The sequence below is a fragment of the Hyperolius riggenbachi genome, chromosome 1 (assembly GCF_040937935.1).
Source record: "Hyperolius riggenbachi isolate aHypRig1 chromosome 1, aHypRig1.pri, whole genome shotgun sequence".
NCBI classification, from domain to species: Eukaryota; Metazoa; Chordata; class Amphibia; order Anura; family Hyperoliidae; genus Hyperolius; species Hyperolius riggenbachi.
In genome coordinates, this window is record NC_090646.1 from 272,278,442 (window position 1) to 272,294,938 (window position 16,497).

Below are 16,497 nucleotides of genomic sequence, written 5' to 3' on the forward strand. Positions count from 1 at the left end.
CACCTATAATCAGAATTCTGTTATTTGCTGACACAAATCGTTATACAGGGGCTAAGGTCTTCTCTAAGTTAGATTTGCGAGGAGCATGTAGCCTGATTAGAAATCGTCAGGGAGACGAGTGGAAGACAGGCTTCAATTCTCAACACGGGCATTACGAATATCTTGTGATGGCTTTCGGGTTAAGTAACGCACCGGCTGTCTTCCAGGACTTTGTGAATGATATTTTCAGGAATGTATTAGGAAAATTTGTGGCCGTTTATTTGGATGACATCCTAATATATTCTGACTTTTTGTCGGATCATTGGGGACATGTGAGATTTGTGTTACAAAACTTAAGGGAGAACTCCTTATTTACTAAATTCGAGAAATGTGTGTTTGAAGTTTCACAGATTCCTTTCCTTGCTTATGTCATCTCCGATACTGGTCTGTCCATGGATGAGAAAAAGTTGGCAGCAGACCAGAACTGGCCACCTCCTAAGGGCCTCAAGGCAATCCAATGATTCATTGGATTTGCTAATTGTTACCGTAGATTCATTAAAAACTTTTCCTTTTTGGTTGCACCATTAACTGATTTAACCAAGAAGGATACAGACCCCATTAATTGGTTACCTTAGGCCTATAAAGCATTTCTGATCTTAAAAATGCATTCTGTTCAGCTCCTGTCTCACTCACGCCAACGTGAATCTACCCTTCATAGTGGAGGTAGATGCTTCTGACTTAAGAGTAGGAGCTGTACTTTCCCAGTTTTCAGGCCATCCCGAACGATTGCATCCGTGTGCATTTTTCTCTAAGAAGTTCTCTTCCTCTGAACGTCATTACGACGTAGGTAACTGAGAACTTTTAGCAGTAAAAATGGCTTTCGAGTAGTGGAGACATTGGCTAGAAGGGGCACTTCATCCAATAACCGTGTATACTGACCACAAAAATTTAGAGTATATTGAAGGTGCTAAACGACTGAATCCCAGACAGGCCCGATGGGCACTGTTCTTTTCTCATTTTAATTTTGTGATAACCTACAAACCTGGGTCCAAAAATATAAAGGCTGATGCCTTATCTAGAACATTTGAACATGAGACATGTCAAGACACGGTCCCTAAGAGTATTGTACCTGCACAGTGTGTTCTGGCCGCCACCCATACCCAGGAGTTTTCTGATTTATACGAGTCATTACGATCATTTCAATCAGACTGTCCTCCGGGGGAAACCTGCCAATGTTGATTATGTGCCTGTACATCTTCGACTTCAGATTTTACAGGTCTACCATGAGTCTAAATTGGCAGGGCACCCAGGGGAAACTAAAACCTTGGAACTCATGTCCCGTCATTTATGGTGGCCTTATATTAAAAAAGATTGCAAGGCATTTGTGGCAGCATGCGCCACTTGTGCCAGGAATAAAGTGTCTCAGATTGCCCCCCGAGGTCATCTCATGCCTCTGCCCATTCCATCGAGAACCTTGGTCTCATATCTCGATGGATTTTGTGGTGGACTTGCCTTCATCGGGAGTAAAAGGGTAATTTGGGTCATAGTGGTTCGGATTCATTGGCCCTTACCCAATTCAAGAGAAGATTAACGATGTGGTTTATTGGGGAATCAACTCATTTCATGTTTCCCTTTTAAACCAGCAGCAAACACAATTTCATCCTCAACCCCTCCTCCACCCGTAGAGGTGGACGGTGAAACGGAATATGAAATTGAAAACATTTTGGACTCCAGGAGAGTTCGGGGGTCTATACAGTACTTAGTGGATTAGTGGATTGGAAAGGGTATGGGCTGGAAGAAAGGTGTTGGGTTCCGACCCGTCAGATCCATGCTGATCAGCTAATTCAGGATTTCCATCGGGAATTCCCTCATAAGCCTGGAGGAGAATGTTCGGAGACCACTCCTCAAGGGGGAGGGGGGTAATTTAATAAGCTTACCTTCTAGCGGCAGGTCCCGTGATGTCTCCGGTATGGTCCGGGCGAGCAGCGGGACTGCCGTGCTGGAATCCTCCGGTGGTGCTTCCCAGCTTGCGTGGGACCCAAAGGTCGCATCACGCACGCGTTAGCTCTACTGAGCCTTATAGGGTCAGGAGGAGGACTTAGCAGGTGACGTCATGAGTGACATCACCAAAGAGGAGTGGCTACTGTTTTGGGAGTTTGTATTTAAGGCCAGGAGCGTGCAGTGCTCGCTGACCTTGATACTAATCAGTTCGCTGGTTCCTGGTCTAGCTAGCTAGCTTCCTGAGCTACATTCATATATTGTGTAGACGCACAATATATATGTACTCCAGTTAGTCAGTCTTTATTGCTATATATTGTATATTTGTAATTCATTCATAATATCTTCCTGATATTATTGAAGTAACATCTACTGTATATTTTCCTGTGTTCCGACCTCTTGCTTGTTTCCTGACCTCACTCTAGTCTAGCCCTTTTGTACCGCATCCATATGATTTACGTTACCGATTCGGCCTGACCCTGACTTTGTTTCTGCCTGATCCTAGCAATTCGACTGACATCTGATACACGTGTATGACCCTGCTCGAATTTGACTACGATTTAGCTTAACGATTTTGTACCTCGTTATCTCTAACTTGTGCACAAGTTCTGACCTATAGTTAATACCTTATACTTCTTGTGTATTATCTGTGTGTATTATCTCGTCACACACCAGCGTGATAGGCCTGCACTCTGGCCATGGTGCGCACCAGTCCAGCATGGCCGTCACTACACAAACAGCTGTTTGCGGTGCGTTACACAGTGAGTTTGGTGTGTCAGTGTGAAGCAGTACTCTAATTACACTCCCTGATTGATGTATACACATGCAAGATGTTTTAAAGCACTTTAGGCCTGCAATTTAGCATTCAATGGGATTTAAAAGATAAAACGCTGCTTTGTGTCAATTCCAGATTTTTCCCGGGGACTTTTGGCGTGTATCCCACTCCGCCATGCCCCCCTCCAGGTGTTAGACACCTTGAAACATCTTTTCCATCACTTTTCTGGCCAGCATAAGTGTTTCTAGTTTTCAAAGTTCGCCTCCCCATTGAAGTCTATTGCGGTTCGCGAAAGTTCGCGCAAACCGAACTTTTGCGGAAGTTCGCGAACCCGGTTCGCGAATTAAAAATCGGAGGTTTGGGCCATCTCTAATTATTATTATTACAACTGTTATTGATTGATTGATTAATTAATACATAAATTAATCATTTGTATTTGCTTATTACAAGAGGTTTATGTCTTGTTTGTTTCCCTCTACACTTTTCAACTATCATACTACCATAGAGAGAACAGCCATGTCTGTCTCTCCTGCTCATGTGATCAGTGTGATCATGCTGATTATGTGAATTGTACGGTACCAACTGGCTCCTCTGCTTACAATTTCACAACTGCTATATAAGCAATAGCAAGTTCTGAAGCCAATCAAGTTGGGAAACCAAAGAATCAAAGGAAAATAGCCCATGAGGCATACACGATATCCGTGACTGAAAGGTTATTTACAATCGACTCATGGAATCTTCCCTTGTGGTGTGTTTCAGGAGGCTCCAATGGCTAAGCCCAAAAACATGGAAGGGTGGGACCCCCAAGGGGCTCCCACAACATTGTTTTCTTGTAGAGGACCTGGTAAGGTTCTAAAGAATTTAAGGGAAAGTAAAGTCTGAAAGACAAGATTGGAAAGGAGAGGAGGGTAAGAGAGAAAGACTGCGGTTTGGCTGAACACTATGCAAGACCTCGATCAAATCTACACAGAGCTTAGGTGATTGCTAATAGGATCATATATTAAACAGGGCTATACCCTTAAATTAAAGGGTGGTGCGTCCTTCATGTAGTTATCATAATAAGGCGACCAAGTTGCTTCAAAGCTGTTAACCTTAAGCTTTGATATCCTTGATTTGATCAAAGATTAAGACATGGTTCAACCTGGATTTAAATTGGACTATACTCTGTAAACTTTTTTCTTCCATGATGCTGTCCTCTGCTTTATCTTTAATGGTTATTGCTGAATGTTGTGCCCATGTAGCAGTTTGTGTAGCTTAAAGGATACCACAACCGAACGGTTGTGGTAAAATTGACTGCAGCACTGTGTAGGGTATAAGGAGTACATACCTTCCGTGCCTCCAGCCCCCCTCCGTCTGCCGCTGTTCTTAGTTTATAAATGCCGGGGTAAGGGTCAGGAAAGTCGCCGGACACCTGCATTTATAAACTAAGAACAGCGGCAGACGGAGGGGGGCTGGAGGCACGGAAGGTATGTACTCCTTATACCCTACACAGTGCTGCAGTCAATTTTACCACAACCGTTTGGTTGTGGTATCCTTTAAGCTACACAAACTGCTACATGAGCACAACATTCAGCAATAACCATTAAAGATAAAGCAACCGTTCGGTTGTGGTATCCTTTAAGGATTTAGCACAGATAGTTCTTCAAGAAATTCTTGTCATACGCTGGTGAGTTCTTCCACATTGAGAGAGGTGTGGTAAAGGCAACTGATTCTCACTATTTATCCACTTACTTTAAAGAGGAATTTTCAAGAGAGATAGAAGGAGGGGCCGAAAAATAAATCGAGACATTGCAAAGTGAGAAGTTAAAAACCAGAAGATAGATCAAGAAATGATTGATACTCGCCATGTAATTTGTTCATGTTGTTTGATCCACCATGAGCCTGCAGGTCACTTTTCTACTGGCATAAAAAAAAAAAAAACTGACCGCACCAAATATACAGTGTATAAACCAAATATACATTATATAAACAAAACAACGTTCACAGACAGAAAACTGTCAGGACCATCCCACACTGCGGGAAGGGTTTCGACACAATATCAGCCATGATCTATTTGAGAAAACATTTCTCATGAGAAAGGAAATATTGGCTCCTGATTGGCATAAAGTTCAATCCTGGATTAAAGTTCCTCCTAAAGTTCTGTTTTTAACATGAGATAATTGATATTGTTATTTTTTTTCTGATCTGTTAATTTTACAATTATTGTAGGCCTTAGTTGTGCGTCTGTGTATATATTTATGCTATGAACATGTATACCTCCATATGACCAAGGCCTAAGAGATGCCACTGTTTCTACCAAATATGTAAAAACAATTTAATAAAACCCACATGTTATTTATTACTTTTTTATTGTTTTTTCCTGAGTGCTGTATCTTGTTTTGTAACGTAATTTAATTTCTTCCTGTGCTGTCCAAATGCATATTAGGTGTGTGGCACTTAGTCTTTATTCGTTTGCATGCTATGCTAAGATGTGAGCTGATAAATGTATGCTTCTTTAAGTGCTTGTGACAACTCAGCCCCATACTGTCATCATAATTATTGTTGGTGTTAATTGTTAATTATAAAACCAATATATGAGCTGGCTGTTGTTCCAGTCCTGATGCATTCAAAAATAGCGAAATATCTATTTTACGTGTGTTAGTTCCTAAATTAAAGTGTACCTCAAAATTGTCCAAACTATGAAGGGGGAAAAACACTTTTTTAGTTATAAACTGTACAAACATTCAATTTGTTATTACAGCTAACAGATATTTTTTCTTCCTCAAGTTCTAATAAATATTCCAAAATAAGTATAAATACAGGTTCACGCTGAAATAGTAATTTCATGGTCTGTGTCCTCTAAAGCTGTTACATAAAAGCATATTTTCCCCTCTAGGTCACCAGGACAGGTTGCAGACAAATGTTCTCTTACACCAAATTTTTAAAAGAAAAACCCTTTCCATTATTGAAAGTCTTCTCTCTAACCTCATTGTAAGCATTCTTTGTTTAGTTATGTGCAGTGTCTGTGGATACAAATATAAAATACATTAGGTAAGTGTAATGACATAGGCATAACCACATATGGGATATCTGATCAGGTGCTCTATAGATAGATACATTAGGTAACTTTTTCTTTACTGTAAGTATCTTTCACTCTTCCCGCTACAAAGCTAAAATGTGTGACAAGAGATTTTTGTTTAGTTTGGCAGCTCATCCCTCTTTTTTAAAGCAAACAGATCTGCACAACTTCATGCATCAAACTATTTTCTCTGCCTTGGCTAATCAAGCATGATAGAATTATACAAAAAAAAGGTGCTCTGTGTAATATATTCATGCCGTGCGTCATACTTCTCCATCCCTGCTCATCAGCACATCCAGGTAACTAGGCAGTGGTTGACATGGGAATGCAGTCAAAAAAAAAACAAAATCTGTTTCACAAATTGTAGATGAGTTCATATGTCTCATAGTGAATGGTTCACTCTACATGTATTACGTTGGTAGATAATTAGGGACAAATTACCTTACAAAATGCCAATGTTTTAAAGAGAAACCGTGAACAAGAATTGAACTTCATCCCAATTAGTAGCTGATACCCCCTTTTACATGAGAAATCTATTCCTTTTCACAAACGGATCATCAGGGGGCTCTGGTCCTGGCAGTTTCCTGTCTGTGAACCTTGTTGCATTGTGGGAAATAGCTGTTTACAGCTGTTTCCAACTGCCAAAAAAGCAAGCAGCAGCTACTTCCAGTGACATCACCTGCTAGCAGTAAAAATGTCACCATGTGATTAATGTTAGAATGTAAATCAGGGAGAGGAAAGCTTTTACAATGGGCAAACACTTATACATAATTATTGTAAAAATGAAGCACTTTTTTATTACATTATTTTCACTGTAGTTCTTTAAAGCAATTTAAAACTCTGACAAAATTTTCAACAAAAATGTGTTTTCCTACTTTTTATAACCCATAAAATTATCATATTTGCTTTTGTGAACAAGTATTAATATTCATTTAGATATTATAACTTCCCAAAGTTCTGTTAATTTACTTTGAAAGCTGCTGGTGCATTTTATTTATAACTGTTGTGATTCTGTTCTAAATGCTGCAAGCAGTTATTTGTGATCTGTTTTTCACTTTAGCACTCATCAGCTGAAGTCCTGCACAGCCAGAGAATGTTTACATAACTGTATCAAGGAAAGAATATGTACAAATAAGCTTAACAGCAATTCAGATGCGGGTTCTCCCTGCAGAAGAAAGAGTCAGCCCTGTGATGTAACCCTTTGAATGCTGTTTTACTAAAAAGAAAAACATTGTGTTAGAATATTATATGCTGTAAATAATCTTTTAGCGCAAAGAAGAAATTCTGGATTATATTCCGCTTTAAGTGATGAGAGTACTTTTGTATCCATCAACATAAGCTGCAGAAGTGATATGGACTTGGCAACTGGTAAGCGCTCTTTAATACCTGTTGCTGCAACAAAGGATTCACACTACATGCTCCCTCTGTATACTTTGTGCCCAGTTTAAAAACGTATTGTAATGATTGTGGAATTATCTCTGTGGTCAGCGCACAAGAGGTGCACTGACACTGCGGAAGTCCTCCACAAGCGTATAAAATGGCAGAACCCAGCTTTGGTGTAATGCACTTGTAGAGGGAAATTGCCACCGGCAGATGGAGCTGTGGAGTGCAGAGGAACAACCCCTCTGCACTGCCACAGATGTCAGTTGGGAATTGTACGAATTGCAACAATGCAGGGCAAGATAGCCCTCAGAGAGAGAGAGTGAGCACAGCGACAGAATGTATGTGTGTCCACCAATCTAGTCGCCACCCGGCGACGGTGAACACACAGCAGCGGAAACCAAGTGGGAACGCAATCGCAAGAGTGGCAATTGCCAACAGTGACACAAGACCGAATAAAGACAGAGCACAAGTGTAGCAAGAAAGACACAACAAATAACAATGATCAGAACGCCAAGGAAAATAACAAGCGTGGTCACCGCATGAAAAGCGCAACAGCGACAAAGCACGCTAATGGCGCAGTATCCGCACGAAAAGCGCAACAGAGACAAAACACGCCAACCCTAACTAACCAATGTAACACGAAAATGAATAGAGAACGCGAACGCTTGCTAAACGGTTACCTCACCGAGCCTACAGCAAGCGTTCGTTCCAGACAAGACAGAAGGAGTAACCAGTAGCAACCGCAGCTCTGGCCTACACTCCCAGACAGAGTACAGAGGGAACCACCGCCACTACAGCAAGGGCGAATGCGATCCAGACAGACAGACAGATGGGGCTACCAGTAGCAACCGCTGCTCTGGTTTGCACCCCTAAGGCAGAATACAGAAGAAACCACCGCCACTACCGCTACGGTGAATGCGATCCAAACAGACAGACAGATGGGGCTATCAGTAGCAACCGCTGCTCTGGCTTGCACCCCAAGGCAGAATACAGAAGGAACCACCGCCACTACCGCTAGGGCGAATGCGATCCAAACAGACAGACAGATGGGGCTACCAGTAGCAACCGCTGCTCTGGCTTGCACCCCTAAGGCAGAATACAGAAGGAACCACCACCACTACCGCTAGGGCGAATGCGATCCAAACAGACAGACAGATAGACAGTACAAGGCAAAACAGATAATAGTGCTTTGAGTCTGCCAGGAGAAAAGCGTGATATAAATTTTATTTGTCTTGTCTTTAGCAATGGGTTGAGCAAATCCACAGCAAAACACCCTTATTTGGATGGAGGGATTGGGGAGGGGTGAAATTTGAGCAGATGAACAACACAGATGTAAATGCCTGATACCTGTTATTATTAGTTTTAAGTTTTGTTTTGATTTTGGCCTATAATCAATAATGGACGAACATGCGGAGATTATGATTTAGAATATGGACACTAATTTTTCTTTTTCTTCCATCACGGTTCCATTGATATTTCTGTAGCATGTTCAAAAATATGTAAATATGTTTATACTCGGCCAAATTGTGTTCGAATAGTTGAAAAATGATATTGCATAGAAAACTTTTTCATTTGATCTAACTGTATTTGTATTTACATTGTGCAATACCATTAATAAAAATAAGTTTAAAAAAAAATATAAAAAAAAATATTATTTCACTATTGAGAGTCAAGGGCCTCTTCCCTACCTTCTTGTCTTCCAATAGGAGGTGGTCCAGTAGCATCACCATCAGAGAGGAGGGTTAATGGTAGAAAAGTACCCGTAAAGAAATGGCCACCGGATATCTCATTCCTCTCAGGAGTATACATATAGCGGTGTGTGAGTATCTGCTACCTTTCCCACAAAAAAAAAATAAAAATAAAATATGAACACCTTGAAAAAGTCTTTATTGGAACATAACAAGAAGCAGAGAGAAACCTACTTATGTAGCACACTGTAATCCAGGTCAACTAAGTGTACATTGTAGTCCAATAAACTGTAATAAATGTGCGGTTATTGCAATGCATCTACTGGTCGGTGTTTGCAGTCTTCACCTGTGATTCTTCTGTCTTGCTTGAACAGACCCCCAAAGACTCTTACACCTAGCTCCTGCACCTTAACACTGCCATTCATTCTCTGCTGGCTTGTTCTTAAAGGGGCACTACAGCGAAAAACTGTAAAATTTAAAACATGTGCAAACATATACAAATAAAAAGTAATTTTTTTCCAGAGTAAAATGAGCCATAAATTACTTTTCTCCTATAATGCTGTCACTTACAGTAGGCAGTAGAAATCTGACAGAAGTGACCGGTTGACTAGTCCATCTCTTCATAGGGGATTCTCAGCAAGGCTTTTATTCTTTATAAAGATATTCACGAAAAAATATTTAAACAATGATGCTGGGCAGCTTCCCTGCTCCCTACACAGTTTTTTGGCAGTTGGACAGAGCAACTGCCATTCACTAAGTGCTTTTGAAAATAAATATATCCCTGAGAATTCCCTATAAAGAGATGGACTAGTCCAAAACCTCTGTCACTTCTGTCAGATTTCTACTACCTACTGTAAGTGACAGCATTATAGGAGAAAAGTAATTTATGGCTCATTTTACTCTGGAAAAAATGTACTTCTTATTTGTATATGTTTGCATATATTTTACATTTTACAGTTTTTCGCTGTAGTGCCACTTTAAGAAGTTTGCTGCAAGATACCTCAACCAATAGAAATGATGACTGAGATATTTTGTTCAGCTTGCATGCAATCATAATGAAATAGTTCGCAATTTAAAATTTGCCAAAGCAGATGTATTTCCTGCTGAGTTGGAATGGCTAGTACAAAGCTGCATACAGTACAATTTTCAAGCAGAGCACTGAAGTTGAAAGAGTACTCACAAAATAGCCAGCAATGTGCCCAGACCCCTAGCCCAGTGTCTCCAGGGATACACAATAGCAGCAGCAAAGTTGGACCAGCACCACCTAAGTGAATGTAAAAAAATCTCTTAATTGCCACATCTTTAACCTTCCTGGCGGTAAGCCCGAGCTGAGCTAATTTTTTTTTTTGCTACACGCAGCTAGCACTTTGCTATCTGCGTGTGCAATGCGATCACCGCCGCTACCCGCTGATCCGCCGCTATTCGTCGCGCCGCGGCCGCCCCCCCAGACCCTGTGCGCTGCCTGGCCAATCAGTGACAGGCAGCGCTGTGGGGTGGATCGGAGTCCCCTTTGACGCCATGACGACGGGGGAAGCCCTCCAGGAGATCCCGTTCTTTGAACGGGATCTCCTGAACTCCGATCGCCGGAGGCGATCGGAGGGGCTGGGGGGATGCTGGGGGGATGCTGGGGGGAGGCTATCATGTAGCGAGACTTTGTCTCGCTACATGAAAAAGATAAAAAAAAAATTTTAAAAAACGGATTTGCTGCCCCCTGGCGGATTTTTAGCAAACCGCCAGGAGGGTTAAAGCGAACCTTAAGTCACCTAAAAAAAATGAGATGAACTCACCTGGGGCTTCCCTCAGCTCCCAGCAGACGATCGGTGCCCTCGCAGCTCCGCTCCGATGTCCCAGGACCCGCCGGCGACGACTTCCGGTTTCGCCGTCACCGGCCGACAGGCATGGGAACGCGAGTGATTGTTCGCGTTCCCAGCCTGTATATCGCCCCCCCCAGGAGGCCGCAATAGCAGCATAGGGGGCGATATACAGGCTGGGAACGCGAACAATCACTCGCGTTCCCATGCCTGTCGGCCGGTGACGGCGAAACCGGAAGTCGTCGCCGGCGGGTCCTGGGACATCGGAGCGGAGCTGCGAGGGCACCGATCGTCTGCTGGGGGCTGAGGGAAGCCCCAAGTGAGTTCATCTCATTTTTTTTAGGTGACTTAAGGTTCGCTTTAAAGTGGGCTGCAGTAACAGACTGACGTTTTAGGTAATGCACCCTTTTTCAAACTGCGACAGCCATACCCGAAACGGCTGTCACTGGTGTCGATCCAACCTTGCTGCTACAATTTTCAAGCAAGCTGGAAAAATGGCATCTTATTGACCCTATATCAGCCATTTAAAAATATATATACTGTACAGATTGGGTTTGCTGGATCACTTAATCCAAACATGAACTGAAAATAAACTTATGAGATTAATAATTATATGTATAGCCCTGATCCTAAATCAGACTTTCCTGTTTTCCTTTGTGTTTAAAAGCTAAAAATATAATTTTAACATTTTTATTGTCTTAAAGAGAACCCGAGGTGGGATTTTATTATGCTAGTGGGGCACAGAGGCTGGTTGTGCACAGTAACACCAGCCTCTGTTGCCCCATGGTGTGCCTCAAAGACCCCCCTGCGCGCCGCTATACCCCCGCAGTGCTGGCGACACGCAGCGTCAGCCAGCCAGTTGCGCCAGCCAGGCTGCATCGTGCATGTGCAGCCTGGTTAGTAATGCACAGGCGCAGATTGCTCCCGGCGACGGGAGCACAATGGGGGTGTGGGTGTCGCCAGATCACGCATGTGCAGTGCAGCCCGACTGGCACAACTGAAGCCTTCCTAATGGAGAAGATTGAAGACGAATTGAGCCACCCGGGAGGTGAGGACAACAAGGGAGCCCACCGAGTACATGGGGCTAGAAGAAGCCTCTGGAAAGTATAAATTCTTCTGTTTTACTCATCTCAGGTACACTTTAAAGGCATGTTATAGATAAGATGTGAAAATGTCACCTCAGGAAAACTCAAGAGAAAAAGTAAATTGAATAAGGGCCCTAGATTCTTATTTCTTCCAGTGCGAAAAAAGGAACACAATCTAGTTCTATACAGGAATACACATGTTAACCTAATTAGGTCACATGTCACTGTCAACTCTTCTCCAGCCCTAGGTAGCCTAATTAAGTCCAATTTCTTTTTTTTATTTATTTCTTTTTTTTTTTTAAGCAGAACTTAAGTTAAATTAAAGCTAACCTGTGATGACAAAAGGATTTGAATATGGATACTTACCCCAATAGCCTTCTAGATGGTCCAGAGGTTTCCCAGATCCTCCTCTAGCCCTCCATTGCTGTCCTTGAATCTCTTCTTCTTGTGGCCACGCTTCCCTCCATGTACTAGCTTATTTGTACTGGCCATGCATGAGTAAGGTCCACACATGCCCAGTAGAACAAAGTGCTCGTGCCCAGTATGTATAATCTCATACACAGCAGGAGCGTGACCACAAGAAGCATATTTCACAAGTGCTTGTTGAATATGTTTAGAGGGAAGCTTTTTATGCCCCCATGTTTGTTCATATACAGCGGCCTCCGTCCTTGTGCAGCAGCCCCTTCATTCCATGTGAAAGGGCTGAAACCCACTAGAGCGATTTTTTGAGTGTTTAGGGAGCAATTCAAAACGCTAGTGATTTCCCTAAATGCTCAGCTAACATTAATGGGTGGGCCAAATTCCACTGGAGCGATTAGCAAAATCGCAAACGCAGGGCATGCATCATTTTTGTGTGTTAGCGTTTTGCGTTAGCGCAATGTAAAGTATATAAACGTTGGCGTAATCGCTCATGAATCGCTATACAGAGCGATTTTGCTAGCATTTTTAAATTACTGCACACTGTAAAAAAAATTAATTTATTGAAAGGACCAATCAGAATTAAAACCCGTTAATCGCAAATCGCAACACAATCACTGGCACAATGCTTACACTTTTTAAAATTGCTACCAAAATCGCCAGAAAACGCTCATTAAAAACATTAGCGATTGCGATAAGCGATGGTGCTGCTTTGTAGTGGGTTCCAAGCCTTACTTCTTCCATGTTCAACCTCCGTGTGCAGCAGCTCTTCTTGGCGACATCCTGTGTGGGGATATCGCCCTGGTTGTGCTTGTTGTTTTTACTGATAAAAAGCCATGTTAGTAAGAATAGGATTCACTTTATTTGTTAATAATGCACTCCCAGTAGATACCAGTAGTAAAAAAACAAATAAAGAAATGTGAAATATGTACCAGTGAAATTGTGACATTTTATTTCTGGTAAGTGAAGTCTTTTTGATCAAACACTGGTAAACTTCTAAATTCACCAAATATACAGAAAAAGCCACTAAAGGTATATTGGTTTGTGGGTGTGCTATAGACCAGTGGCTCTCAATGCATACCTGGCTTCTCCAGAATATAAAGCAATAATCTGCATTTTCATTCACTATCAGTGCAAAGGAGTTTGGAGTAAAACTGGAGCAACCCATGCGCAAACTGACCAGAACTGATGATCTTGGCACCTGCTCCACTTTTGTGCCAAATTTTGTTGCACTGATGTTGATATATATGCTCCACACGATTCATTATTGGACTAAAGGTCTGTTTTAGGAAAACAAAATTATACATGGCATCAACAGAAACACATGTAGTGTTACTGTATCTACTATACATAAGACTACAAGGCATATAAAAATTGCCATTTCAGCCTAGGAGCTACCACACTACCCACATGCGTGATAGCATACATATGTTTCTGGCTCAGATAATTCAGCACTGTTTACCTGAGACCCCAATCTCATGCTCTTTTGTGCTCACCTGCAGTGGCCCCTGCTCCACTATCTCAGACTAACTCTAAGCTCAACCCTGCTCCGTACCTCCTCTTCTAGGCCTATGCCTAATCTCAACCATAAACCATTTCTAACAGATTCCCCTCTTGCGCATAGCTACTGATTTTAACCTTTTAATTTTGTGTCTAACTTTAATCTTCAAAATGCCTAACCCTACCCTCACCTTTAACGTAACCCTAACCTTAATGCTTTGAATGGTGCCTAGTCGTAACCCACCTCCAAATCTGCTGTAAATGCAAAGCTAATCAATTTCTTCCCCTAATCCTTACCATTGCCTCTGGCTGTACCACATCCTGCCTTTACGCTAAACTAGTGCCTACCACTAAACCCATTCTTCTCATCCCTCATTTTACATAACCTTTCTAATCTAATAAATAAGTGATACTTTAGATATCAGCGTTGGAATTTCTCTGCGTCCACATGAACAGCAAAGTAAAGAGCTTTTTTGTGCTTGAGGGCATAGTTACTAGTTCTACTTGCTTTAGAACACTTGTATGTGCTATGTAGCCATAGTTTTCCATATATCTGCAGCATGGACTGTTTTTTTTTGAATACACAGTGTCTGAGCTTATGTAAATACCAGAATAGTCAATCAGAACAGGACAGGATTTGGGTAACTCAAAAGGTTAGGCATAGTAACGCAACATTTGTTAACACTGGGAATTTGGATGATTGTATGCCTGCAATGGGCCACAGAAGAATATAATTAGATTCCTAATGACAACATTTTATGTCAATATTTTATCTATATGAGATTACAGCTTTGAGATTATTTGTCACCAACACAGTTGTTTTGCTATTAGTTTAAATATGTTCATAGACCTGACGAGTAACAACATTGAACTTCATGAAATAGCTATTTGCACCCCTTGGAGCTCTATGCCCTCTTATGTGAAGTCTTTGGAAACTGCTTCAATAAAGTTCGGAGCTGACATCAAGATGGTGATTGTACAGATGATGGCGAAAAGTGAGAAAGCAACAAGACACAAGCGGTCAATGACTGCAGCTGCAAACTTCCATTCACTGCAGATCTCTTCTCCTTCATCATGTTCCCTGAAACGCTTGGCAATGAACTGCACTTCCTCCAAAATCTTCACAATCTCTGGCATGCTTTCTCTGAAGCATTTCTTCTGGATAATGTCACTGTCCTCCAAAGAAGGACATGCCACTCGTCCACAAACAACTCCTGAGTCACTGTTTGGCGGGCAGCAAGGGCTTTCCAGAGTGTGGTAACCACAGTAAAGAATATTGCCATTGGAAGACTGGTGTCCTGTTGCCATATTCATCTCAATGCTACTAATACTAGAATGGTGGTTGGGATACATATATCTGCAGGGAATTGGCCTTCGGTTCTCCCCAGGTTTTCTCATCCTTAGAAACCATGCACACCAGTTGAGCAGGATAACACGCACCTGATAACACATAAAAACTGATTATAGTATTATTATTTAACAACACGTGATAATATTTTATTGGATAACTGAGGAGACATATATTCTGTACATATATTATTATATAGTTACACATTGCAGCAAACTTTTTCAATAGACAATTTGCATCTCAAAAGGACTTAAAGAGAACCTGAACTGAAAATAAAAAGTCAAAATAACCATAACCCAGGTCATACTTACCTCCTGTGTAGTCTACTCCTCAATCTCTTTCTCCCCTCCTATGTCCCATTTGTTCACTGTGATTAATGAAATTCTCCACCCTCAATTTAAAAAATGGCCATTGTGACGAACATTACGGAAAGTCGTGTGCGTAATCGCAACGATTTTCGTATGGTCCAGCCATTACTGTCAGTGTTGTGTAACTGTACAAAAAAATGCCCTTCCTTTCTCTTTCCCCCTCTGAGAGCATTGCAGAGAGTACAGTAACCTTCCCCCACATCCTGTGTCAGGAAAGAATGTCACAAGTGGCCAACTCCCCTGCCAAGAAGCCATTTGGCTACACAGCTCATCTTTCCCCAAAAGAAAACCAGCTCGAACCAATAAGATAAGACGATTCCCTCCAAAAGCTCATAGCCTCAAACAAAGGGAACGTTGATTTATTAATAATTCAAAATAGGTTTGGCACAGCAAGACAAAAATTACATTTCCTGGTAGTCACCTAAATTGCAATTTTCTAGCTATCAGGAATCTATAGAGAAACCACTTTATCCGGCCTGCGTAGAGTGAATTCGATAGAATAGGCATGTATAGCCTTGTTTGATACGGGGTCGCAGGCCGCTTATGAATATAGTCTCGGATTTGCAATGCGCCAATCTGGGGCGGAATTACACAGATTATTAATAATCGGTACATTTCTTGCTCTGAGTCTGGAGGCGGCAACCTGGCTGCCGGGAGGTAACTCTGCCTTAACCACTTGAGGACCTAGGGCTTTCTACCCCTTAAGGACCGGCCACTTTTTTTCCATTCAGACCACTGCAGCTTTCACGGTTTATTGCTCGCTCATACAACCTACCACCTAAATGAATTTTGGCTCCTTTTCTTGTCACTAATAAAGCTTTCTTTTGGTGCTATTTGATTGCTCCTGCGATTTTTACTTTTTATTATATTCATCAAAAAAGACATGAATTTTGGCAAAAAAATGATTTTTTTAACTTTCTGTGCTGACATTTTTCAAATAAAGTAAAATTTCTGTATACATGCAGCGCGAAAAATGTGGACAAACATGTTTTTGATAAAAAAAAAACCCATTCAGTGTATATTTATTGGTTTGGGTAAAAGTTATAGCGTTTACAAACTATGGTGCAAAAAGTGAATTTTCTCATTT

General features: G+C 41.6%; 1 protein-coding gene across 2 annotated transcripts in view; it reads right to left on the minus strand.

The window, feature by feature from the left end:
* Nucleotides 1-13,129: 13,129 nt before the first annotated feature.
* The window catches only part of LOC137506082 (neuronal acetylcholine receptor subunit alpha-7-like), a 237,989-nt gene continuing 234,621 nt past the window's right edge, over nucleotides 13,130-16,497 (minus strand). For both annotated transcript variants that reach the window (XM_068233573.1, XM_068233574.1), the window contains one exon: nucleotides 13,130-15,134. In XM_068233573.1, coding sequence (XP_068089674.1) covers nucleotides 14,610-15,134 — 525 coding nt within the window. In that variant the 3' untranslated portion in view covers nucleotides 13,130-14,609. The remainder of the gene's footprint in view (nucleotides 15,135-16,497) is intronic.